General features: G+C 28.4%; 2 protein-coding genes and 1 long non-coding RNA gene across 3 annotated transcripts in view; 1 reads left to right on the forward strand and 2 right to left on the reverse strand.

Moving 5' to 3' along the window:
* LOC145185004 (uncharacterized) overlaps positions 1-17,740 on the reverse strand; it is a 41,095-nt gene extending 23,355 nt beyond the window's left edge. Inside the window, exons 1-18 of the mRNA XM_090092348.1 lie at positions 17,723-17,740; positions 14,404-14,431; positions 12,835-13,046; positions 10,836-11,046; positions 10,479-10,697; positions 8,253-8,434; positions 7,680-7,929; positions 7,163-7,444; positions 6,624-6,825; positions 4,001-6,468; positions 3,559-3,762; positions 3,177-3,404; positions 1,882-2,044; positions 1,527-1,753; positions 1,005-1,271; positions 797-930; positions 358-373; positions 127-245 (exon numbers count right to left, since the gene is read on the reverse strand). Coding sequence (XP_089948474.1) covers positions 127-245; positions 358-373; positions 797-930; positions 1,005-1,271; positions 1,527-1,753; positions 1,882-2,044; positions 3,177-3,404; positions 3,559-3,762; positions 4,001-6,468; positions 6,624-6,825; positions 7,163-7,444; positions 7,680-7,929; positions 8,253-8,434; positions 10,479-10,697; positions 10,836-11,046; positions 12,835-12,999 — 5,337 coding nt within the window. The 5' untranslated portion in view covers positions 13,000-13,046; positions 14,404-14,431; positions 17,723-17,740. The remainder of the gene's footprint in view (positions 1-126; positions 246-357; positions 374-796; positions 931-1,004; positions 1,272-1,526; positions 1,754-1,881; positions 2,045-3,176; positions 3,405-3,558; positions 3,763-4,000; positions 6,469-6,623; positions 6,826-7,162; positions 7,445-7,679; positions 7,930-8,252; positions 8,435-10,478; positions 10,698-10,835; positions 11,047-12,834; positions 13,047-14,403; positions 14,432-17,722) is intronic.
* Positions 17,741-18,388: 648 nt separating this feature from the next.
* Positions 18,389-19,847, forward strand: LOC149886447 (uncharacterized). Its single transcript, XR_016453944.1, has 2 exons — positions 18,389-18,548; positions 18,701-19,847. It is a non-coding gene; the product is annotated as an uncharacterized LOC149886447 (long non-coding RNA).
* A 2,602-nt stretch (positions 19,848-22,449) lies between these two features.
* LOC145184232 (polycystin family receptor for egg jelly-like) overlaps positions 22,450-27,731 on the reverse strand; it is a 34,388-nt gene continuing 29,106 nt past the window's right edge. The window contains exons 32-38 of the mRNA XM_090092347.1: positions 27,484-27,593; positions 27,060-27,275; positions 26,692-26,866; positions 26,389-26,583; positions 25,192-26,232; positions 23,289-23,503; positions 22,450-23,093 (exon numbers count right to left, since the gene is read on the reverse strand). Of these exons, the coding sequence (XP_089948473.1) occupies positions 22,956-23,093; positions 23,289-23,503; positions 25,192-26,232; positions 26,389-26,583; positions 26,692-26,866; positions 27,060-27,275; positions 27,484-27,593 (2,090 nt within the window). The 3' untranslated portion in view covers positions 22,450-22,955. The remainder of the gene's footprint in view (positions 23,094-23,288; positions 23,504-25,191; positions 26,233-26,388; positions 26,584-26,691; positions 26,867-27,059; positions 27,276-27,483; positions 27,594-27,731) is intronic.

The raw sequence follows: 27,731 nt of genomic DNA on the forward strand, positions 1-27,731 counted from the left end.
TTTTTTTTAACTTGCTGTACTATTAAAATTACTAATTAATGTTAAAAAAAAAATTATAAAATTTTGAAACAGTATTTTTTGAACTATTTGTAAAGTAAAGTAATAATAAATTATTTTAAAACCTACACTTTGTAAAGTAAAGTCTTTCATTGCAAAAAGAACAACAATATAATTAGCCATCAAGTACTTTGAACTCAATACAAATTGATCTTTTAGATCGTTGCACATTGTTTTAACATTATCCTCTGAATAAATAATAAAAGTTTCTTGTTACTTTTACAAACAACTATCCAACATCAAACTACCAAACAATGTTTTCAAAACACAAAATTTTCTTAAGGAACAAATTGAACTTACGTCTTTCAACTGAAACCTGAAAGAAAAGATTGAGGGGAATTTTAAAACTATCCACAGGGCATTAGTAGAAAGAGCATTTAAAAAAAAGAACATTTAGTAAACAGACTGTTTAGTACACAACCATTTATAGAATATTGAAAATAAAGTTAACTTTATTTAAATGCCTTGTAAAAGTTTAGCATCGTACTATAGACTGACATTTTATTAGAAATGTTGGTGTAAACTACAAGACATATAAATCATTTTTTTTAGCAAAATAACTGATGAGAAGAATGGATGATTGATTAGAAATTATAGATGGTGAAAAAAACTATTTTAAAAGATATAGTATCTATATAATATACAAGATAAAATATGAAAAATTAAACCAGGTGGTTATAACCAGTTAAAATTGATAAATATAAACTTAATTATTAAGGATGAGTTTAAAAAGACTAACAAAAGCATTTAGATTTTCAGTAATTGGTTCAGATACTAATCCATAGCTGTCTCGGGCTGTCACTCTGAAATTGCATTTTCCTGTGTTAGGGTGACCAGGTGGGAGTTTAACTTTACCAGATGATGCTGGAGATGCTAAAGATAATAAATGCTCATAATAGTTTTTTATTCTTTTTACATAAAAACATAAAAATCAAATCAAAACTTACTTGAGGTGGGCAACGTTAGAAACAACCACTCTGTATTTGCACATTTATACTCAAAACTATAGAAAAGGGGATTATTTTCATCTGTTATCCCAGTACATGATATAATAAAATCTGTATATGCTGCAATTCCAGACCTTGGCGTAACACTGCATGAAGAATTGGTTACATTAGGAGGTGAATTTATGTTCTGAAATAATGCTGCTGCACTTACTACAGTATCCTTTTCTGTTGAGGACGTTACTTCAACACGAAAGTTGTACACATAGTCTTAAAAATACAAAAAGAAATAATAAGCAAACAGAAAACATATTTTGTACCTACTGTAAAGTGCTTGTTGTGTATCACTGATATCTAGCAATGTTAGTAACATTATGATGTTAACTGTAAGAATTGCAACAATAATAATTTAATTACAATTTTATTTTATACTACTTGAAGATTAATTTTAAACCTGCAATAATAAACATTAATTGTAAATAATTAAAAGAACTATAGAGTATCATTAAAAGTATATTAGAATACCAGGAGAAAATGAGTCGCTTTCAACTACAAGATTGCGTATTTGTAAACCAGTTGTAGTTTTGTTTTTAAAATCATCAGTAACATTGTAAAACAACAAAGTTTTATCATTTTTGGGTCTTTGATAAATCTTCCATTCATATTTTACAGTGGGACCTCTATTTTCAATTATTGAGGTAAGTGTTAACTTTGCACGTGTATTTACTAATTTCATGCAATTATGGAGACATCTACAGTTAAGATTTAAAAAAACATAAGTTAAAAAAAAATACCCCTCTAATTCACCGCTCAAAAGAAAAAAAGCAGATTGTCCAATTAGTATATGTAAACAATTTACCAGTACAGCAATGTTACTTACACCATATCAACTTTTAGAGTTGGTTTATCTGACAAACACAATCGAACACTTTGAACAGCAACACGTTTGAAAGGATCATCCTTGACTTTAATTCTTAATTCTAACTGGTAACAAAAATACCACAGATAATTGGATTTTAAAATCAGCATTGTTGATGTGTGACCTGTAAAAAGAAAAAGTTTTGTAAAAAGAAAAGTTGAAGAGATTTTAAAAACTTAAGTATGTTTTTTATTTATAAAAAAATAAAAAATAAAAAATTTATATTAAATTTATAAGTTGAAATAATTGTGCTTTTTAACAAAACACTTTTATTTATTTGCTCTTATCAAACTTCTAAATTTTGTTTTTAATTTAATACTTATTTTATTCTAGATTTTATTCTTAAATTATTCTTTGTTTCATTCTTGATTAAAAACACACCATACAAAAACAATTTAAATAAAAAAATTACAATATGCAAGCTATAATATTATATAATACTAGACTGGCAACAAAATAGTATGCATATATAGTAATATTAACATATAAAGTTAACCAAATAATATAATAATAAAAGAAGATTACAAACAAAATATTTAAGTTATTTTTTTTATCATTTGAATTTTGAGTTTGGAATGTTTTGTTGTATTGTTGTGTTATTTTTTAATTGCTACCTGTTGATAAAATTATGCTTATAATTATGGATATATTTATCATTTTACACTAATAGCTGTAAAAATAAAAATAAAAGCCATATTTTTATAAAATAAATTTTGTCTTTCATGTTCTCTGTAAATAAAACAAATTTACAGAGATAAATGACAGAAACAGCTCCCTAATATCAGAGGAACTATGTACTTTCCTTCATTAATGGTTTTTTGTGTAATCCAACAACTGCAATACTGCTATAAATAAATATTGAGGCTACTGGTGCTTTATTGTAATTAGTGCAAATGTTTTAAATTTTATTGAAAGTTTTGTTTTTGAAACCAAATCCAAATACTATTATTGTAACTTTTTTTGCACTTAGGAAAATTAACAAGAGAATCAAGAATCCAGCAAAAATTTATTACCTTAAACTACATTGTACTCTAAAGTTGCAAGATATTAAAAAGATTTTAAGCAATAAAAAAGGTATAAAATAATATAAAGATTTAAAAGAATAAAAATATTTAAAATGAAAAAGATTAAGAAAAAGTTTTAAGCTAAAAAAGAAAGTTAGTTGAAAAAGATATGACTTATTAATGTAACTATTTTAAAAATTAATTAAAAAACTTTATAAGAAATAAATTCTTGAAGTCGTTGGATAAACAAACCTTTGTCAGATAGTTTAGCACCTTTTCCAAATGATGTAGTGAAGCATCCTTCGCTAGGAAACATCTGAACTGTATACAAGTCAGGATTATTAGAAGGGTATTTTGTTTCAGGTAAATTATCCAAATTAAGTCCATCTAATTGACCATCACGACCACAGAACCATTCTGCAATAATAACAGATCTTTCATTATCAGGGTCACCACTTTGGCTGGCATCAATGATAACTTCTGCAAAAAAAGGAAACAATTTAAAAACGTCCTTCAAAATATTTTGTTATGCAATCATCCTTTACCTCCTAAAAATGTTGCTAAATATTAACTATTAAAATCTAGTATTTTTCTAGCTAATATCAAAAGACATGTTGTAATTCTAAAAAATAACCTTCTCCTCTTCTATATGTTTTCTCATTGCCACCACTAACAATTATTCTCAAAGGACAAGGAATAATCTTAAAATATCCTGATTTTACAGCTAGCGTTTTTGCTACTGGCTCATTTTGCTGATTAACCATTTCTCCGTAGAAAGTGATTCGGTAAATTCCATAGTTCTCAAGCTTTTTTCCAATGAGAATATACTTTGAAGAATCTACATAAAAATCTTTAATAGTTACAAATGGAACAAATAGAAATTTAAACTTTATAAGGTTATTAGTTTTATAGGTTGTTAAGAATGGCTTATGCTTTATAGGTGGCTTATGTTTTAGAAGAATCATGCAAGTTTGTATAAATAATTAAAAATTTGCTTTATTTATTGATAAATGGATTGGTTAAATAAATAAAAAATTATATAAACCATACAAAGTATGAAGAATGAAGAGATTTACTTATGCTTAACTTTTCTTCAACGCTAACCCACGTTTCTTGCAGTTTGTTTTCAATTTTAATTCTTTTTGCCATTGTGTATTGAAAAACAGAAGAGCAATTTTCCTGCATTCTATAAGAGAATGTTGTATTCTCGCACTTGAAAAACCATGTATCTTCCTCTAAAGAAGCCTCACTTTCAGAGACAGGACTTTGAAGTTCTATTATTGGGGGTGAGCAAGCTAATTCTATTACATCAAGGGTAATATTTACCGTAACTTCTGAAACTTCATTAAAGCCTGTTATTTCTACAAAATACCTTCCGCTACTTTTATATTTGTGCATTACAGGAGTTAACAAGTTTAGGTCCCCCTGGATATTCTTGTTACATGTAGAGCCACCATAGATAACTTGGTTTGTGTCATTATAGTCAATTTCTATACATGGGTGACCTGGAACAATTTCTAGAAACTCTATTTTAATATATATAGGTGCATTTACAGCAAGCTTTTCAGATAGGATGGTTGCTTTAACATTAACAACTGGTTCAATTAAAACAACTTGTTTACATGTGAGATCTTTACTCACTTTGTTTAAAGTATTAATACAGATATCCACAGTGTAAACATTTGCGCCAACCCATAAGCTTTTGGGAAGCTCAACACAACTGTTTATGCAGGAAAATGTACGCTTATACACTCCATTTACTTTTACATCAGCAGTTTCATTAACATCAGAACCTTTTTGATCATAAATAGTTACTAACAGATTACATGCTGCACTGAATACATTTTTAAAATTCCCAGATGCTTTACTACTTCCATTATGACAAATTGTACTAAACTCTAGAGTTGGAATGCTAACAGGATCCTGTGATAAGACTGTTGTATTTTCTAAGAATTCAAATAATCGATTAACACATGATAAACTTACAATATGATTTCCAGCTGTAAATCTATGCGAGGTGTTGATAAAATTTACAGGGCCTAAGAAATCTGTAGTAGATACTGAAAAACTGGCTCCATCATCAAAATAGAAATTGCAGTCAATATAATTCCCCCCCGTAAATTTAAACTTGATCAACATTTCTTCTGTTGAATTCTCAGGTTCATGCAAAAATCCAAGTGAGTTGATTTTATAAAGTGGCCTTTGAACACATACTTCTTTCATAAAAGATGCCGCAGATACAGGATTAGTGGCAGTCACAGAGTAATTGTAACACATAAACCATGGATAGTAAGATGTTGAAACATTTGATTTATTAGTAGAAAAATAAACTCCATTTCCGAAATTAACATCATAACTAATTCTGTTTGCTCCTAACTTGTCCGTAGTTACAAACGTAAGAGTCTCATTTTCTTCAATATAGTCTTTTTTTATAGAACCTGACACATTTTGAATAATAGATATAGTTAAGTCTAAAATTGGATCTTCAACAATGGCCACATCACAACATGAACATGAACTGATATCATTTTCTACTGCCAAACAAATTTTGTAGTCATTTTTAATACTATAGGCTAGAGAACCAAATGCTTTAAAACCAATAAAATTATGCTGAATTTTACTCAAGTTTAAATTTGAAACAATATCAAAGTCATCAACAATATTAATTAAGCTATCATTCCATTTTAAAGATAACAACATACCAGTACCACTTTGAATAGAAAAAAAAACTTTTGTTTGAGTTGTAAAATTGGTTGGTGATGTAGAAATAGTACATCCAAGGATTCTATCTTGAACCTCTATTTGAAAGGTAATATTCTTGCTACAAACTTTATTAAAGGCAATGAAAAATACACAATAGTTTCCAGGGTATAGGTAGGTATGGTTTAGAGACTTTACATCATATGCCCAACTGCTACACATTGAAGTTTTATCTCCCCAATCAACACAGTAAGTTTTATTGGTTCCAACTGTTTCATTAGAAATGTAGAGAAGCCCAGAAACATTTGTTTCCATTGTGGAGGTAACAATGCTTAAGTTATTTATAGTTTCTTCAGAATACCCTTTGCTACTTAGACACATTGTGTCAATTTTATTTGTCACACAGATAGTAGTATTTATGACTTGTGCCATAGATTTAAATCTACTTGACTGAATCATAAAAATTGAGCTATCATTCAGAAGCATTGAAAAATTTTCAAAAACTTTATAATGGTCACTTTCTAACCAATAACTAATATAAACAAGACCACAACCAGAAAGAGATACATAAATGAATAGATCACTTTCAATAGTTTCAACGGGCTTAATAGACTCAGTTGCCTTATTAATCTGATCAGTAACTAAGAAAAAAACAGGAAGAGAAAGTTTGCACACAACCTCTAATACATGATTTACAGTTTGATTGGACAGTTCAGTAAATGCTTTGACAAAAACCTGATAGGTTCCAGGTGTTCCAAATGTATGATTAAAAATAGCATCATCAAAGACTTCATTGAATGAAATTACTTCTTCGACAATATTTTCATCCCAAAACACTCCAAACCTAATAAAAAAATGATTGAATGCTGCCACAATTGATAAAATTTTTTTTTCTTTTGTGATTAAACAGAAACAATAATATAAACAGCACCAATAATTACTTATTAGTTAAAAAAGAAATAAAAAATAGTCTTAAAATATTAATCTGCAACAAGGTACTTTGCTTTAGCCAATCCAGAAGTGGCTGTCACATTAAAGGTAACTACTGATCCAACATTGTAATAATCAGCATTTGTTTTTACTTTTAAGTTTTCTATCACAGAAACTATTGTTGTTGAGTTGTTGTGAAGCACCGTTTCAATGCCAAATAAATCCGTTACAAAAACTTTTGTTGTTATTTCAGTGCCATCAGAAAAGTTTACTTTAGCAAAAAGTAAAAGTTCAAAAATGTACTAATTAAACTTAAATAACAAAGTAATAACAAATTAAAAAATAGAAGATAAGTGATAATCATCGACCTGTCTAGAAAATGATAATTACAATAAATAAAAAGTTTTTTTTCAACTTTAACCCAGACTTTAATGATTTATTGAAATGATAAAAAAGTTGAATAAACAAAAACAAATTTTAATGTATAATACTAAAGTACTAAAAATACTGCAGTAAAAGTCCACTATAAACAAATTTCAGCTTATAATACTTAGACCAAATAAATGTTGCAGAAAAAGTCCAAAATAAAATCTGTAGGCAAGACCTACCTGGTACTTCAATTGAGTAAGTAGATGGAACCTCAATATACAAACTAACCATATGTTCTGTATTACATATCTCAAAATCGCTGGTGCTTAACACAAAAACTGAACCTTTAAAAATATCATAAATTTCTATGTAGTTTATAGCTTGAAACTGTTTACTAACATCTGCTGTATTATAGGCAACATCTCCAGGATTGTTGTATGTATAATCTGGCATCCAAGCTAAGAACTGACCAGGTGATGCTTTAAACTTTTCACTTGTTGGTACAATAAAATTGTTGTGACCTAAAGAAAACAGCTGATGAAAAGTTATAGAAATATGTATTGTCAGAAACTTAACAAATATGCAATAAATAATAACAATTTAGCATAAATTAACATTGATGAACAGTTGTATAAAAAGCATAATGAAAACAGAGTTTTTATTATTTTAGACTAAATTCAAGCTGTTAAAATTCTGAACAGTTTTAGTAACAAATTTTTCAAAAAAAATTTTTCACTTCTGTTAAATATTTTTCACCTAATAATGTTGCATTTACACTAAGCATGTAAACAACTTTAAAACCAATCTCTGGAGCTGTTCGAGTGTTAATGTTTTGTGCTTGAGTTGAACTTGAAGAACCAAACTGTGACGAATCAGCATAAAATTTATCATAACCATTGGAAGGGAAGAACGAATATGAATCCTTTGGACATGGATCATTTGTTTGAACGCATTTTCGTGAGGCAAAGCACATTTTTTTATCTGTTTCGCAAAAGGGCTCTAAAATCTAAAGTAAATAAAAATCAAAATGTGATAAAAATGTGATAAAAAAATTAAAATACCATCAAAATGAGTGAGGAAAAAGATTGAGGTACATAATAAGAAAAGAGCTAAAAAGACTAATAACAACAACAGCAACATCAACAACAAAGCAATAACTATTTATAACACAAACAAGTATTATTTTATTGTTGTTATTGTTGCTATTTTTATGCTCTTGTTGTTATTGTTACTATTTTTAGCACGTTACTTTCTTTTTATAGATAACTGAGTCTTAATTAAAGAAACAAACATGAAAAGAAAGCAAAAAAAGTTTTTTTTTCTTTTTACCAAAAAGCAGATTGATCCTAATTTTGTGATAAAAGCACTGAATGCTGTGATGTAACCCACAGAAGATATCATGTGATTTAGATTAACTATGACACTAGTGGGTTTTCCTTCAAAAAATGTCAACAAATATTGTTGATATCGATTTGTTTCTTGATTTCCACCAATTTCCAGGAAAGTAGAGGCTAAAAACAATTCAAAAAAAGGAAACATCTAAAAAAAATTATGAAAAGCAAAAAATTAAAAAGCAAAGTTGCCTTTAATATAATACATTAAAATTTCAGAAAACATAAATTTTATTTACAGATTTCAGCAAGTTTCTATAAAAAAAATTCTCTTTTATTAAACATTTATTTTTCTTAAGATAAGGTACAAAACCCTAACCCTAACCCTAAACTCTACGCATACTTACATTTTGACCTAGGTCTACTAAATTTGTCTCTACAGACCTTTTTCACTCCTAAGAAATTCAACTAAGTAGCACTTAGCTCAAGCAGGCTCAGGTTGAGAAAGCTTCAAGGTTCAGAGTTAGGTTAACTTTAAACATGTAAATTTATTTAAACAAACTTGTTTTCAATTTGTATTACAGTAAGTTTTTATTTGAAGTTTAAACAAATTAGTTTACTGAATGATTTTTACAATAATCTGTTTGAGACTAATATGATGGCCTACTTGAGAAGGTTCAAACTCTAATTAAAGAATAGTCATAATAACATACAGTCAGGCCAGTTTAACGATTTCTTCTAACTTCTTTTTTTTTAAATAATGGCAGTTGAACTTTTTTATGTTGGATTTTGTTTATTTATTGTGGCCAAACTACAAACAAAAAATATGATAATAACAAATTAATGTAATTGGATGATGATGATCTGCTGATTGATTTGATACTCTAGAGTAGTTGGTTTGTAGTAAAGAGCATTATTTTATCATAACTATCTATAATCTCTAGTCATTAATGTGTCACAAATTGCACCAAAAGTAATTTAACACACAAACAAAGGAAACAGATAATTTTTTTTTTTTGATGATATTGATGTTCTTCTTTTTAAATTGAAAGGTCTGAAGCATTCACTTGAAAGCTTAGCATTCCATTTTATAACTAACATACAGCATTGGTCTGTTAAAAAATGTCATATTTTTTGCTAAAAAGAGTATTAAATATGTTGAAAATGAGCATTTATTCAGCTTAGTTAAATAGCATAAAGATTTAACCTTTCACTATTATGATAAAGAAAAATTATGATTAAAACCAATTAATATATAAAATACTTTTTATTGAAAGTGTTTTTATTCAAAAAGTAGGTAAAGCAGATTTAGTCAAGAAACACTAAGAATTTTAGTGGCTGGTAAAATACAAAATGAAGAAAAATGACAACTCCGTTTGATGTAGATAAACCTCATGATAAATTTAGCAAAAATCAAAAAGTTATTTTTCTAGACTTTTTCATTCTCATTTGCAAAGGAAACTTATACAAAATTAAATAAAAAAAAACAGTCAATTCCCTTTGAAAGAGAATCACTAAAGTATCATCTAGACCTGGTGAGTGACTTAAAGATGCAGCTTTTAAACAATACCTATTTTTCTAGCAACAGATATTACTAAATGTATTTTTGGCTAAAAGTTGACATTTGTGACTATACAAGCCATTCAAAACGAGCATGCTAAAATTTTTTATTTTTTTCTAGTTTGTCTGTTCTATTTGCTCTTTTAATAACTTGTTTTCCTAGTTGGGTTTCTGAAAGCTTGATAATTTTTAACTCATCAAAAGAGTTTAACAAAATCTCTTTAGGGATTTTGAATACACTGAAGCTCTCACATTGGGCATGCAGGAATTTAATCTTTGTTTACAAATCTAATGTACTTATTGGTAGATCAAGTTCTAAAAAATTTCCAAGAAAAACAATAGAAACCTACAAACGGCCAGACATGTGTCCTTATGAGTATGAAAAAGCACAATAAATTATTTAAAACCCAAAGTGCAGGATGACTTATAAAAATAGTGGATTATAACTTCTTTAACTTTTTTAACTCAGCTAACTACTAAAACTGTCATTTCCAATGAAAAAGAACTGTTTAAGTAAAATTAATTCAATAATCTGATCTAATAAGATAAATTAACTCTGTGAATTTAACAAAAAATTCAGTGAAATTTATTAAAAATACATATGGCATGATAAAAACAAAAAACAAAACAAAAATTGTTAAAAAAGTAACAAAGTAATTTTAACCTGATGGGTTGTAGAATACAATATCACTAAATGTATTCAGCATTTTATTATAATAGAGTTTAAAGTTCAACTTGACAAATTGATTAGGGCCAGCAAGATCAAGAAGAATACTGAAGTATTCTTCTGAGCTCAATAACCATTGTTTTCCATTGTAAACACTTGTAATAACGGCAACCTCAGCACTAACTATTTGCACTAAACTTGCACAACTCCAAAGAGCTAATTTGAAAAGTAAACAAAAAAATTTTATACAAAATCTGAAGTGAAAACTTCAAAATTACTTTTTATTTGACACAGATTTTTGCACTTTTAAAAACTCAAATAAAAAAATTTTTAGTCATATTTGACACTACAAACCATTGGGCTCAAAAGAAACTGAGTAATTTCCAGGCATAGCAAGGATAACTGGAGAGATATTCTGAGTAGATATGCTTACTCTTTTGTTTATGTTAACTCCAAAAAAGTCTAAGTACATCGGCAATGCTTCAATAAGAAATAGACTGGTTACATTAACTTTAGAAGGTGGTAATTTTTCAAATGAACTGCTTATTCCAGAAGAGTCATAAACCTAAACTTGCACAAAAAAAAAAAAATAATAAACAAAGAAATTAACTTCAAGTAAAATATATCACCAAAAAATGGGAATATATTTTTAGTAAAAAGTTCTAAATTTTTTAAAAATACTTTTTTTTTTCCACACTCTAGCATGGAGAACTTTTATAGTGTTAAATTTAGTAACAATTGTAGAGCCACTGGTAAGGTGAATACCACAGTTTTATGGCTGACATTTAGTAACATTACTGTAACATTTAGTTAAGTAATGCAATTTTTTAGGCTTTTTCTATCTGTATAAGATAGAAATAAGTGTAGCTAATTTATGTTAAGTATTTTTAAATCTCAATTTTTATAAGATTTGAATCTCATGGTTTTAGCACAAGAAATTTTAAATTGCTGATATTTACTTTGTAGAAGAATTATTTAACTGAGTTAAAATAAGTCAACATCAACAAAACATATCATATAGAAACCTAAAGCAAAACCAAATGATGTTACCATTTGTCAACCGATGCAATCATTTATCAACTGATGTTACCATTTATAAACCAATGTAACCATTTATGAACCAATGTAACCATTTATGAACCAATGTAACCATTTATGAATCAATGTAACCATTTATCTACCATTGTAACCATTTATCAACCGATGTAACCTACAATTGATTTCTCTTGTTTTATAGTATAAATGTATAAAGCAAGAAGAACAACTAGAAGCACCTGTAAACTTGTTCAGAGCATTATACAATCTGAGTACATGAATATCACAATACTCATCAATTAGTTTATAAGCATCCTGTATTTAATATTTTTAAGAAATCTTAGCAATGTATTTAACAGATTTACTGGTTTAATCACAGCTTTAATGTTTTAAAGTTTTGGTTTAAATTCTTTGAAAGTCTTAAAAATAAAGATTTCCTGAACTCACATTTTTCTGTAAGCATAAACTCTATTTGTAAATAGAGCACTTACATTTACAATTGTATTTAAAAAGCAATATCTTAAATATGACATTTTAAAATACAGCTGTAAATGCGTGCATGTGTGCGTGCGTGCGCACACATGTGTATAAGATATTTAAGATATCCCAATGGAAAGTACCTCAATGATTTTCTTGTGTGTTGATAAGGTTAAACAAATTTCTTTTTCTAATTTTTTAAAAAAGAGCTTTAAAGTATAAATTATATACATTTATAAATTTGAATATTTAGAATTTTTCATTTTCTTTTAAAATAAGAAAACAACATTTTCTTTTAAAATAAGAAAAAATTTGCGACTGAGATTCACCTATAAAAAAAAGTTGATATGAAAGCATGTATTTTAAAATGAAAATTATCCTGCAAATTGTGAATGTATCTATATAAACTACATGGTTATTATTCAAGATAAAGTTCCAATTAAATACTTAGTTTGAAAAGCTATCTGCATTTGCAGTCCTGTTTTTGTGAGAAGTTAACTTTGCATGCAGTTTTTGAAGAATTTAAATTTACACATACTGCAAATCTTCTAAGAATTAACCAGAATATATTAATAGCTTCAAAATAAAGAACTACTATGTTTGCTAAAGTTTTTAAAGTTTTTATAAACTAGATGTAAGTTTTACAAGAAAGCTGATGGTAGATGTTTAATATCTTAAGTTATCATTAAAAAGATCTATCCCATTTTTTAATAACTGCACTGGTTTGCCTCTTTCATATTTCAGCCAAGTATTGGCTGATGCTTATCATATACTTTACTTAATTTAATCTTTAAACAAAACTTTTTTAAATGAAAGAGTTTTTAAAATTTAGTATACTAACATTAATACAATTGTCATCAATGCATGTTTCACCAGAATCTGCACCACAGTAGCATAAACTCATTTCACTTTTATACCCGGCATTTGGATAATTTTTACAACCACACAATGTTATACAAGAACGCAAGTCTGTAACACCACCAAAATGAAAGAACTGAGTAACCATATAGTTATCATACAATCGATATTCAGGAATAGTGGACAAAAATCGTTCTAAATAAATGAAAAATGTTACTTTGTATATTAAAAAATGGAATAATAATCACAAATCAGATGTTGCATCAAGCCACCAATTAAATAAATAAACCAAAATAAATCACTAATTTAACATCTTTACAATATATGTGATAACAAGATTTATTTTTAAATATTTTCTATCCTTTTTTTCTAAAAATAACTAGTTGCACATAACCATAAGTAATAGGTTGTGTCAAGTTTAGTGGCAATTTAAGTTTCTTCTGAGAAGTTATGATGAGCAGAGAAATTTGTGAGCTATTCTTAAAAATTGTTTTAAAATATATGGAGAATTTGTCACATTGCTAATTGCAACCTTTTTGTTTTAAATAACAATTGAATGAATGTATGTACAGTGTACAGTGTACTTACTATGTATTACTAGGTTACAGGCATAGCAGCCAAGAGAAATTTTGGGCTTTTCTTAAGTGGCCCTCATTATGAATAATTATATACCCAGGACCAAAAGAAGTGTGCTCTGTTCATTGAAAATTAAAAATAAAAGTTAATTAAATCTTTTAAAAGTCAAAACTATTTAAATCTTTTAAAAATTACTTTAAAAAATTATTTGCACCTACACGAGGCCCCGGGAATCTTCCCCAACCAACCCCCCCTCTCGGTGGCCATGGTTACAGGTACATTATTACATATGCTTACTGCTACCTACTGTGGTACATTAAATTGATCTTTCTTAAAGGTTATAGAATGCCCACCCTGAATCACTTCTACAAAGTTTGTTCTACAGTCAGACTGAAGAGAAACTTTAAATGAAAACGTACAGTTAAAAGGAGTTGAAAATAAAGCCTCAAATTTAAGAAAACTCCTATCAACCCAGAAGTAACCTCTCATACAACCTAATGAAAGATGCATTTAAAAAAATCACTACAAGACACAAATCATGTCTTTAAGGAGCTTAAAATAGATGAGGTAAAATTCCTAAACTGATAGTAAAAAAGCCTTTCTAGAGAAACATTTAAACTTTTTTAAAATATATTTCCTTTAAATAACTTATTTTGTTTGATACATCCTATTGAATAAGTGAGGCTAGGGACAGAAATATTTAGTATATGCAACAAAATAATGTAATTTTATCAAGTTGCAAACCAACACAAGTATACAACCAAAAATGCACATGTAACAGTATAAAACTGATTAATAGACAGTTGTTGCTAAGCAATTCCCTGAATTTAACTGCAAACATAACTACATAGAAGAAACATTTTAGGCTCCAGTGGAACAAGTACTCAAATGTACTTGTACCATTTAACTTATAACAAAATCTATTAGCATACAATCATCTACAATAAATAACTTAAAACAAAAACCAAAGTCTTACGTTCCAGCTTGTTTGCTTCATTTTGCTTCTATAAAGAAAAGTATATATCTGTATATATTTATACATACATACATATATATATATATATATATATATATATATATATATATATATATATATATATATATATATATATATATATATATATATATATATATATATATATATCACTAGAAAGATTTAAAAGATAACCTAATGGTATAGAGTAGATAACAATTATTATTAAAACCTGGTTTAGTAGATTTTTTAATTGTTAAAAACAATTTTAAAACTTGTACAACTAGATTTTATGCATATAAAATATTTTAACTTTTTTTGAAAATTTTATGCCTATAAAACATGTTTTAACTTGAGACAGAAATTAAGCTTACAAAAATTGTGCTTTTAATGACTCATTTAACAACTTCTCATAGAAAATCAAGTTAGTTTGAAGCTACCAAATATAATATAATAGAATGCTAATTTCTGAGTGTATAAAAAGAGATAGTGAGCTAAAAAAAACTGTCTTTCAAATTTGATTTGAAATTCAAGCAACTTTTTACTATGATTTTTATTTGATATAAAAATATATTTAAAAAAAAAAAAGTGAATTTTCAGATTTATTTTTGGTAGTACTTTATGTTACCTTTTTTTTTTTAACAAACTCTAAATCAAAATTGCTAAATACTGTTTTGGAACTAAAACAAATGATTGCTTAATACTTTTTTAGCTACAAAGTTGGATTTGAAATCTTCATTTCATTTCTTTTGATACTCGAAAGATTATTTCCTAACTAAATGAACGACATAAAGAATAGTATAATCTGAACACAAGCACACACGTATACTTGGACATATAAATAGATAGTTAGATAATTAGGTAGGCATGTAAGTGGGCAGTAAGGTTTAGGTAAGGTTAAATACTTAGTTTTTTTCATAGTCTTTAAGGTTACATGCTTATATTTTTACAAATAAAATTAGAAGATGGTTTGAACTCCTCCAATAAGTCTCTTTCAAAATTCACAACATTTTTAATCTAACTTTTTTTTAAAAAAAATAAGCTTGTTCGAAGGCCACGTGATAAACAAATGATTAGATTTGTTTCTTTGTTGGTTATTTCTTTGTTTATTTATTTATTTTCTTATTTATTTATTTATTTATTTACTTATTCATTTATTTATTTATTTATTTATTTATTAATTTATTTATTTATTTATTTATTTATATATTTATTTATTTATTTATTTATTTACTGACCATTTCGCAAAATTAGAAGTTTATTTCACGAATTGCTAAATACAACATTATAAAAACAATCTCACTTGTTTATTCGGTTTTCATTTTCATCCGGATTGTTATTAATTTCAATGAGGCATTTATATAAAAACGTATTTTTTGTAACAGATTATGACAAAGTTCGAATAATTTTTAGTTATTCTTTAAAAAGCAACAATTTTTAAATCCTGGTTACTAATATAGAAGATCCGAAAGAAAGAAAAGAAAGTTAAAGCGATGATTTTTTGTAAACTAAAAGAAAAAACAGTAATAACAACAATGAAAATCCGCAAACGTCATTTTATACTCCTATCAAACAAAATATCAGAATGAAGGTATAAATTTACGAATTCCAATAATAATTTAAAGTTAGGTTTCTTAAAATTGCTTAAATATTTCCTGGACGATATACAGTTTTACAGAATGTACAGATTTCTGTAGCCTGTTTAATAGAAGTATCATGGTGATACTTCTACTCAAACAGGCTACTGAAACCTGTACATTCTGTAAAAAAAAAAATTTATAATTAGAAAATTAAATATAATTCAAATGTGTGATTCACATTGATTGTGTTATTTTGTTTCGAGCCTTCAAATATTGCGCAGAATTGATATTCAATTAAATCCGTTAACTTATTTTTAAGAAATGATAAATCTATGAATATAAATCTGTCACACTATAAACTTTTACTGTTTGAAACGCACTGTTTAAACACACTGTTTAAAAGAATTTAATTTCGTTTTAGACTGATATAAAAAATCGAACTTAATTCGTTATTGTTCGTTACTAACAATAACGAATAAAGTTTAAATTTTAGAGGACAAAACGCCGATAATTATTGCAAAGTTTTAGAAGGTCTTTATCAGGGCACATATTAAAATGATTTGTGATAATAATTTCCAGTCGTGTTAATTTATCTCTGTCAACAAGAGAGTATTATAAATATAGTTAAAAACTTTTACGTAAAGAAAATGACAAAATAGAATGCTCACAAGTTTATCAGTTAAACATCTAAATTGTTCTCTCCAGGGAAAATATCTTTTGTAAACTTTAAGAACTTCATTTGAGTATTGACTTTAATTAACTAAAATGTATTGAGTTATTGCTTTTAAACAATCCAAAAGTGAATTACGATAGAAAAAAAGACGCAAGCTGTAAACAGAATCAAGATTCTGCATTGTAACGAATTGATAAAAGAAAGAAATGTAATCATTATCTATATTCTAAAAAATCCAGCAACAATTATATTAGAGGAAGGCTTCAAATGGGGAAAGGTAACAAAAAATAAAACTACACGAAAAAAACTAAAGCAGTTTTTACAGAATGTGGCGCTTAGGTAAACTTGTTGGTTCTGTTGATTTCCTTGATGAAATAGTCAGCGCTGAAAAAAATATTAAAGTGAAATGTCCTTTATCAAAAAAACATAATGCAGTTGTTTTCTTCTTCCTTTGTGCTAAAAAACTTTCAAGCGCTTAATATTCACGAATAACAACAACCGCAATTACTTTAACTGCTTCTCAGGGAATTGACTAACCCTGTATGATTTTTTTTTAAATTTTGTTTTTAGATTATTTCTTCATAACAAATGAATGAATAAACAATGCTAATGATAATTTCTCTTGATTATGTAATGTAAAACGCGATGTCAACAAAATGAAAAATGTTGACGTCCACTAAATGAAAAATGACCAATAACTCCCTTTAACTTCTTAATCAAAGGAGAAAAAAACGAAGACTTTTCCAAAATTTAACTATTGAACCATTTTTCAACTTTTTAATTGTTTCAATTTTTTTAATTTAAGGAAATCAAACAAAAATCCATAGCGGCCAGAGAAATGGCAGAAATCTGAATATAATAGTCGCCATCCAGATGAAAGCGCTACTTTTTTATTTTTCACAATGAAGCCGCATTTTCGTTATTAATATTTTTCCTGGTAAAATGCCAAAATTGCCACGCTAAATGCTAAGAAACGCCATGCACACTTGAAGTGTTTTAAATTTAATTTGATAGAATAGTCAAGTGTGAGAAAAATCTGTCTTTAATCACAGAAGAAAATAAAGTCTACCTCAATGAAGTTATATTTTCAATTTTTGCATGAATTCATTTAATTCCTCTTTACAAACAGAGATTACGTCAAATAAATACGTCAAAAACAGGAAAAGCTTGTTTTATTTTAACAAATCAAAAATATTTTTTTCTCCTTTCATGTTTATTTATTCTGCCGTTGAAGGAACAAACTTGATCAGCCATAAAAATCATTTTACTGTAGTAATTCGCGAAAATAACTTGATACCATTTTTTTGAAAATATCTTTTTTCTTAAAAATCCTATTTCTTTTTGGTAATTATAATTTTTCTTTATTTATTACATATTTTGAAAATTCGAAAATAATGCTGTAATATCACAAAATGCTGATATGTAGAATATATGCTAAATTTCCAAAATTTGAAATTCTATAATTGGCAACGCTGTTTCCAAGATAAAAATTATAAAACTTTACTTCTCAAATAGAACCCCAGAGAAACGTTTGAGTTGTCTTTCTATCTTTTTAATAGAAGAACCGGATCGTGATGAAAAAAACCAAGACATCAATTGAAATTAATTTTAAGAAAGTTTTTTAATTGTAAACTGTGTTTTTTTTTTGTAAGGAAAATTGTTTTTTGACGAGACTCTTGTAACTCTTACATCAAACAAAAAGAAAAAAAGTGCAAAACTACGAGTGGTTTCTAATTTCAGATATATGAAATAAAAACTTGTTAACTCAGAGGCAAAAATTGACGTGTTTTGCCCTTGAGTAAATCTTTTGTGACAATGGCTACCAGTCAATTTTGTGGGACGCATCAACGCTACTAAAAACTTTACAAGAAATTTTGAGACGTTTTTCTAAAATGGTTTGTGGCTTTCTTTGTATTTTGTTAAAATGTTATTTTTTTTACTTGTGGGTCGGCTTCTTTTTTTCAATTTTCAGAAAGATTAGAATTGTTTATACTTTTACGTAAACGCTAAATAATATATATTAATGCATTTAAAATAATTTTTCTAGGATAAAAATATTGGCAACACTCTTCGTACGGAGCCTTTTATGTAAAACGTCAGCCTTGTTTTAAAGCGATTTGTACGTTTGTATTAAGGGTCTGCGTATCGTTTCATTTCCGTACTGTTGTTATGGCGATATGATAGCGGAAAAAAAAGTGTCATCGGAATAATTACGACTGAAAATCGGTAAAAAAAAGTTTGTTCGGTATTGTAGTTAGTTTAAATCTCAGTATATACCGGAACTCTTGTCAATCTGATGACACTTTTTTTCCTCTATCGGAATGATAACGATACAGAAATGAAACGATACGCAGACCCTCAGTTTGTATGTCTTTAGTTTTAAAGCATGTTGACCTTCTACTATATTTTCGTATCAAAATAACTTTTAGTGGAATGTCAAAATTCATTTTAAATCCTTTCGTAAACTATTGTTTCTAGGAGAAATTAAAAAGTTTGAATTGTGACGTTTACAAACATTGGTTGGATATTATTTTATTTTCGATCGGTCATTCAAAAAAAAAAAAAAAACTGTGACCATCTTAGTTTAACATAAACCAAATAGTTAATATTTGCTACTAAAAAATTATTTTTGAGAAGAAAAAAGATATGAAAATGTTTATAAAACTGTACGTCTTAATTTTTTTTCTTATGGCTATAAATATTGTGGAGCTTGCAACAATTGGAGAAAAAAAACCGTTGAATCGCGTTGGGTTTGGTTCGGAGTGCCAACTGAAAACTAAGAAAGCATGTGAAAGTGTATGCTCCACCACCGTTGTGAAAAATTGCATCGTTCTATGTAAAAATATTTCTTATAAAGACTGTCAAATGTGACAAAAGTGAATTGTTTCCTATTCGTTCTAAAAAGATCTAATTACGTGTGGATTTTTCATACTTGGAGGTGCAAGAAATTTTTCTTTTAATCGACCAATAAAAATGTATATTCTTAACACAAGATTTGTTTTCAATTACAATTTTCTTTATTCAGAGTTAACACCAATGTTAAAATTGTGTTAAAATTGCAGTTGCAATAGCCTCGTTATCGCTCATTTTTTCTCATTTTTAAAGAGAGATTCGCTCTCAGAACAAGATTAACAGAACTTGTAAATGTTTTTTCTAAAGTTTCTTATATTAGATTTTATGTTAGATAAATAAAATTTAGTGTTTTAAGAACCAAATCCAAAGGCGTACAAGAAGTTTCAAGATAAAAATAATATTTTTTATCTTCAACTCAGTTAATCATTTATTGCGAAGTTCGCACAAAGTTAAGCGAGTCAATTTGTTTACAAACCCATACTTTAAGCACACAGAAACAGCATGGGTTACATCAACATTTAAGTATGAGTTACAGTAAGCAGAATAGCCACCAGATGACCAATCAGATATTTAACCGTTCACTTGTTTTGCATTAAAGTATTTTACATTTTCACAGAAATTGGTATGACTTTCTAAACAGAGTCAGGCTCCCCTCCATTTTAAACAAGATGGCACCTCTTGTCACACGTTAAAAAGCGTCAATTTCTGATTCTAAGTTTAAAGCATTGATCTTATGTGTGGTCTTGCTAACAGCCACATCTTAATCTGCTTGAGAACTTTATCTCATGATTAGACAAAGACAGAAGATTACGATGATTAAGGGAGCTGAAAAATGTTTATTAACAATCACTTAAACCAGGCTCCAGCAAATTTTTGTCATGTTTTTCATTTGATTGTTTTTTGTTTTTTTTAAGAAAACACAAAAAGCAAAAGCAAGAAATCAACTGCCGTTTATAAAACATACATCAAAACATGGATGTATAAGAGATGAACGCGCAACTTATTGTTTAACATCAAAGAGGCCGCAGAAATCTGCGAGCCATGCGAGTTTCCGACAAACTCTAAATTATTACCCGTCAACAAAAAATCTTATTTAAAAATCAGATTTAAAACATAAACTCTGATCAAGTGGTGTTAGTTTAAACTTTTATAGCATTTGTTTAGCAAGACTGTTCAGGATAAATTAGCTACTTCACGTATTGCCAAATTACTAAACAAATTACAACCAAGGTAAAGGAAATTAGTTGTCGGCACGAACAGATTTTATCATTTTTCCAAGATGAACATTTGTAAATTTGGAAACTTTTTTCGTGTAAACAAAGTCTATCAATCATAAAATAGACCTGTAAGGATAATTTTAAAATGACTAAGAAAAGTATAGCGAAATATAAAAAAGCTTAAGTAAAATTTTTTGTCAAGATATGGTTTCATTCAACTCTTTGGTCCTTCATTCACCAGCCTTACTTTTGTGTATTTTTAAATATATTTTTCGATTTATCTCCATTTTTTGCCTCGACTGCTCTATAAGCTCCATAATATATATTCCACTCAGCATTACTTTTTAGTAGGTGTATTTTCAAATGGGCTTTTTTGTAATTCATTTGATAAAGCAAAACCTTTTAAAAAGTTATTCAAATTTATAATTATCTTGTAAAATGCGGCCAGATATTTCATGTTTTCGTTTTTCATATTTCATAAATTATTTCATTGTTCATAAAAAGCACATAATAACCCATTGGCTTTTTTTTCAAATAATTAGTTTATAAATAGCTGGTAAATCAGATTATGCTAATATTAAATACTTAGTTATTCTTGCAGTTTGCCATAAATTGGCTTTGTTAAGTTTTTTAAAATTTTAACAAATTATTTTTTTCCTTTATTGCATTTATATTCATTTTATGTATGTTATTTATCCTTAACTGTATATATTTCTGCTGTTAAACATAAAAATAGAAAATTCTATAATATTCATAAATGGAAGTCTGCAGCATTATAGTAGATGGAGTAGATCCCTGGACATGAAACCATTGTGCTCTTGGTAGCTACAAAACTAGTTGATATTTTGTATTATCATATCTCTAGTTATGCATGTACTAAAGTAGTTAAGTAAATGATCTCAATTTCTTTTCATCACCAGTATTATTTCTTAAAATATTAAGAATGTCTATCTATATAAAATTAAGCTTAAATCTTAGGGGCTGTTTATATGGGCAAATGTACATGTACATAATGCGACAGTTCTTAAGTCTTAACGGCAATATGCACATTTAAAATGAATTTTTATTTAAAGTAAGAAGATTGTATCGCCTATTAGGGTTAAAAAGTTTTCGTCCATCGGAGCTTTAGAGAATTTAATATCCAGCTGGATAATAGCTTGTTAGATCCCGACCCATTATAAATATTCACTATAAATATCCACTGTAAATAAGTGTTGTGAGAAAGTAAAAAAAGTTCACAAAACCTTTGAGAGAATTTTTTTATCATTTTACAGAAAATGACAAATCTCTAAACTATATGCAAAATCCTTTTTATTGAGGCTAAACGATCCGTAAATGAATGTGTTTGTTGTTTTTTTCTTTGAAAAAATTATCAATACGCAACAAAAATACACTTACGATCACGCACTGATAGAGTGGCAGAAAAAGCAGCAATGAAAAACGCATCTTTTTATATGATTTCAACATTTATTTTGAAAATATTTTATAAACGCTGTTCGCAGAATTCTTCCGTTTAACTTCGCTTTTTAAAATCAAGGCAAAAAAAAAAAAAAGCAAATGAATGTAATTTTAACTAATTAACCAAAACTAATGGAAAAAAATTTTCTAATGATTTCGATTTCTTTTAATTTTTGCTCTTTACTTATCAATATTTTATAGTCACATATTCAAAATTAGTAAAAAATGTTCAAAATGTTCAAATGGAAAAAAAAAAAAAGGAAACCAATCGATAGTAAAGCAAAAGATAATCGTTGTAAATTATATCAATAAATATTATCTCTGTAAAGCACAATAAATATTATCTCTGTAAAGCACAATAAATATTATCTATATTTGTATTTTTACACAGTAAATATTAAAATAAAAATTTTAATCATCGAAAGTTTCTTTGATGAATATCGAATAAATGCAAAAACCCAAATTAGAGAAAAAAAAAAATTATTATCACGAGTATCGCTATGAGATGACCTCTTTAGGGGTCATCTCATAGCAATGATCGTCTTTAAAAGAGCAGAAGTTAAATTAATGCAAATCGTTAAGATCATTGTTAGGAAGAGAATTTCAGATATTTATCTTCTTCATTCAACAAAAAGATCATTTAATCAACCAGCAAGTCAGTTAATAATTAATGATAATTAGTTCATAGTGTCAATTCATAGTGTTCCATTATGAATTTCTAGAAAGAGTAAGCTCTGAATTTAGCAGGGTGTTGAATCACATCAGCAATTACTATTAATCCTCGTCACTTTCAAGTAACTCTTGCTGCAATGCGATGCGACGTTTAATGGCAGCTTGTTTTAAAAAACGTTTGGAATCTTCAGTTGTCATATTTAGGAGTTTCTTTTCCAGGGACATTAATCCATCGCAAAACTAAAAATGAATCGCTTTAAGTAATCAGCTTGTAAAATTTTAAATTAAGTATAGTAACTTACATTAAAAAAAACAAAAAACGAAACGAAAAGTTTTTTGACGTAAGCAAACCGTCAGAAAAACACTTAACGTAAACTGTTTCAGGGATACCCTTGTTAATTAGTATTTTTAAAACCAAATAATACAACTCGTTACCTCAACTTCAGATGTAAAGAAGTCGAGCCCTATTACAGCAACCAGCATTCTTATCTTTATTTCATCTTCTTGGTCAAAGAACTTGTTTTGTCTGAGCTCCTCGACCTCTATGTTTCTCATCAAGTAGGTGCAGTTATCACAACCGTCACTTAAAACTTCCAGGTTCTGTTCCCAATCGCTTTTCCATTCGCAATAAATCGGATCCATTATGCTCTCTATAACGAAACAACGGATATATGTTCCGCACATACTTTGAATGCATAAATCCGTGTTAGAAATAATCGGTATTCATGCAACAAAGTAAAACTGCGTGTAAATTTCAGTAGGCATTGAATTGGCAGTAAAGTTGAACCTGGAGTTTTAACAAAAAGCTGAACTAAGAAAACTGCTTCATTATTCAAAAACTGAATTTAACAATCTTCAAAAAATCTTAGAATATTTTAATGCAAAACAAGTAAACGGATACAAATCTGACCGAACAAAAATGATTGAAAAAAAGTGACCATCTGCTAACTATTCTACTTATTGCATTTCATGCTTAAATCTTGATGCAATCCGTGCTGTTTTTTTTTGTTGTTGTTGTTTTTTTTTTTGTTTGCTTAAAATCTTTTCTAATATATTCATAATCATTAGACATGATTGAGTCTTTTGTAGTTTTACATATGGCTGGCATCAGTGCACACCAGGCTTTATTCTTTAAAAATCGGTTTAAGCCCTTTGTTGGTTTGAAAATTCAGCTTTTCACTTCTAAAAAAATTTGTGTTAAGAAATCAAATCAAGTAATCGCGTCTTTTTTTTTTGAGTAGTTGTCATTTGCTCAAATTCAACGCAACACTTTTTTTATTTCATAGAATTGTAGAAGGACCTCTGCAATTTTTTTTTTTTTTTTTATTGTTTCTGTGACGTCGCATGATTCTTGGAACTGCAGCCTACGAGCGTTTGATTTCATTGAATAGCTGATCGCGTTTAATTGAATGTCCAATGCAAATACAAATTGAATTGTTTAGACCACACCGTTTAACTTGTCATTTGAATACAAATAAAGAAACACCAGCAAAAATCCACATAAATTTTTTAGAAAACAATTTAAAAAAAAAAAAAAAAAAAAATTAAAAAAAATAAGTTTTTTTTCTTCAGTAGATTTTTAAAGCTTTTTTTTTTTTTTTACATTAACTGAACTAAAAGAAGTTGTTCTTGTCTTTTAGAAAAACCTGATTTTTTTTAGAAAAAACCTGATTTTTTTTAGAAAAACCTGATTTTTTTTAGAAAAACCTGATTTTTTTAGAAAAACCTGATTTTTTTTAGAAAAAACCTGATTTTTTTTAGAAAAACCTGATTTTTTTAGAAAAACCTGATTTTCAGTAATTTCATTTACACATTATTTATCGATTATCGATTATATGTTTATCGATTGTTTCAAGTTAAGTCTATAGTAATGTAACTGTCTTTTTTTTTAATAATAAACTTGTAAAACTTAAGTGTTTCTTAGAAAAACTTCAACATCGCAAAACTGCGGCAGTTTTCCTTATTACAGGAACAGTGGCTTTCCACTACGATGCTATATTCTCTTTTTCCAGAGTTCTTGTCTGCGTGAAGAAGACAAATTTTTTAAAATCATTTCTAAAAAAATTGTCTAGAAGACAAATTCTTTAAAATCATATGAAAAGATACAAAAAGAGAAAAACAAATATAAATAAATTAAAACTTATATAACAACGTTTATCAAATGTTTCATTCTTTGGCAAAAATAACTTTCTGGTAAAAAATGAAAAATTTTGATAAACAATAAAATTAGTTTTAAAGATTAATTATTTAACAGGTTTATAAAACATTTAAATATTTCATTACCAGAAAAAAAATTAAAAAAAGGTAAAAAAACAAACAAACTCTTAAATTTTTTTACCTCTTCTGTTAATATTTTTGACCCGGTTAATCATAAAGCTAAACACACTCGGCTCCTCGTCTGGAGCTTCATGTTCGCTCACTTCAGCGAATGCATCACAAATCAAACCAACAAACAAGTTAATCATGATCATCTGAATTGACAGCATGTATGATGCAAACATCAGCGGGCCAAAAACAGGGGCGTTATTAAAGTAATCTGAAACAGAAATCTTTCCGAGGAACATTGTGGTCATGGTTACAAAAGACCTCGGAACAGATTGAAAGTCTTCTAGCTTGTCAACATAAATGCAGGTAGTGAAAGATACGAAAGCCATAAATAACACGAAAAATATCAATCCAAAAGACAAGAGCGGACCGCTCATTATGGATATTGATTTAGAAAGCAAAGCAATCAGTCGATTAAAGCGCAAAATACGCAAGAACTCCAGGTTCGTAAAAAACAACACGAAGCCCAGACACCCGATGATAAGATACTCCAGCTGACCAACAAACTGGAAACTGACAAACATTTCAGGCTCTGCTGTATATTCTGCAACCGCCGCATTTACAGCCAACATGCGGCCAAGCGTGAACGCTATTGCGCAAATTGAATTAACGGTTACAACTACGTGCAACAAGTTCCATGGATTAGATAGGTACTCTTTGAGACTACTTTTGCGTATTGCGCGAACGGACTTGAACACTCCAATAAATGATATTGCTGAAAACACTATGTCGAACACTATGACCAAGTCTCCTAGTCCCCCTACGTATCTATACAAGCGCAAAGCTTGAACGTTTGTGTAAAAGTTCCAGCCACCTGTCGGTAGTACCTCATGTAAGAATGTCACGATCAACAGGAGGTTTGTGTTAGCGTTGTAAATGTTGATTTCTGTAAAAAGAGCTCTGGTGTACCTGTCGACCCAAAAGTTTTTTCTCAATTCATTAATAATTTTTTTTGCTGTCCTTCTATCTGGCCCAATGCTCACTGCGTACGATGACCCAGTATACGTATTAAACACGCCAGTAAATGGGAACGGATTTTTCAACTGACTTGTTGCTGAAAAACAAATGAATCGTTTCAATAATAAGGCAACTAAAAACTAAAACTTATGAACTCATTTCAAAACCGTTGAAGCAAACACACTTTTTACTCATAAACAAGTAAAAAACGAAGGTACTGCAACAACATTAAGAGGTACGAAATGAACGTTACTTTGATAGAGCCAAGGGTCTTCAAGACCTTTCCACAGTGCCTTTCTCTTTCCTCTTCTTCTTCTGAACCTTTCCGTTTGATTTAGAGGAGGTTGCCAACCGGCTTTGTATTCCTCAACTTCCTCTGAAGAGTAGCTGTATCCCGCGTTGCATTCGCTGATCAAATATTTAAACACAGGGTGCTTTGTACAAGAATCTGAGAATGACAGAATACAAGAGTGAACTGGTCTGAAGACAAATCTAAGAAACGAACTTTAAGCAAAACTGAAAAAAGTCATAAATTAAACGTTCAAACACTTCTTACTTCGCATCACTCGCAGTTGACGAAACCTAGCCATCGCTAAAACTTTGGACGATGCCGAGTCAGCTACAAATCCGTGAGGAAAATCTATTGATTTCTCGTTGTACCAACCTTCCGGAAACAAATATCCAACTACAGAGTTAGCCGTCCAAGTAAACCAGTCTTCGTTTGTTGCCACCTAAATGTGGATTATTTGTTACAGTTGTAAGGATGTTACGTTTTTCAGAAAAAAGAGATGTACTTTACAGAAGCAAGAGCTGCATGACAAAAATCAAGGATGTCGAATAATGATAAAAATAGAAATTCATGTTGCACCTGTGTAGACCCTGGGTAAGATATCTTAATACTATTAGTAAAAAAATACAACTTACGTCATATCCAGAAGGAATTTTTACATCTTCACCATCAACCTTGATTTTTCCATTAATGTAATCTTTAAGTATCCCATTAGATGCACAGAGTTGATGAACAGAGTTGTATAGATCGAAACAGGAAGGATCAGCAGAAGAGTATGCTACAACAATGACAAGAACCACGAAGGAGAGATGAACTAAAACTTCTTTAACGATTATATTGATGCGCTTCTCCTGTAAAATTTTAAATTCAGTTATTTTAAGTATATGTTTAACACTTTTTTAAGGACGATCAAAAAAACAGAAACTTCTTTATGTAATATATAACGTAAACTAAAATTAAAAAACAAATAAATAAAAATAAATAAAATAAAGTAAAATAAAAGCATGTAAACTTTTGAAAACCCAATATTTAAAATTGCATATATATTAAAAACTGGACCTTCATCCTTGCCATTCGAAACTCATTTAGCCTTCGTTCTTCAGGTAGTTTAAACCTGTTACTATCTTTATTAACAATTTTTGTCATTTCAATTTCTTCTTCCTCCTCCGCTAAAAAAATGTTTGTATAAAATATATATTTTTTCTTTTTACAAATGTATTGTTATCAAAGATAACTCTTTAAAGAATCTTTCTCATGGACTTTGTCACGGACAAAAAATGAACTTAAATTTCACACAGATTAAAAAT

The sequence above is a fragment of the Hydra viridissima genome, unplaced genomic scaffold, assembly GCF_058129835.1.
Source record: "Hydra viridissima isolate aposymbiotic clone 2 unplaced genomic scaffold, HvirCarnegie_v1 scaffold_7, whole genome shotgun sequence".
NCBI classification, from domain to species: domain Eukaryota; kingdom Metazoa; phylum Cnidaria; class Hydrozoa; order Anthoathecata; family Hydridae; genus Hydra; species Hydra viridissima.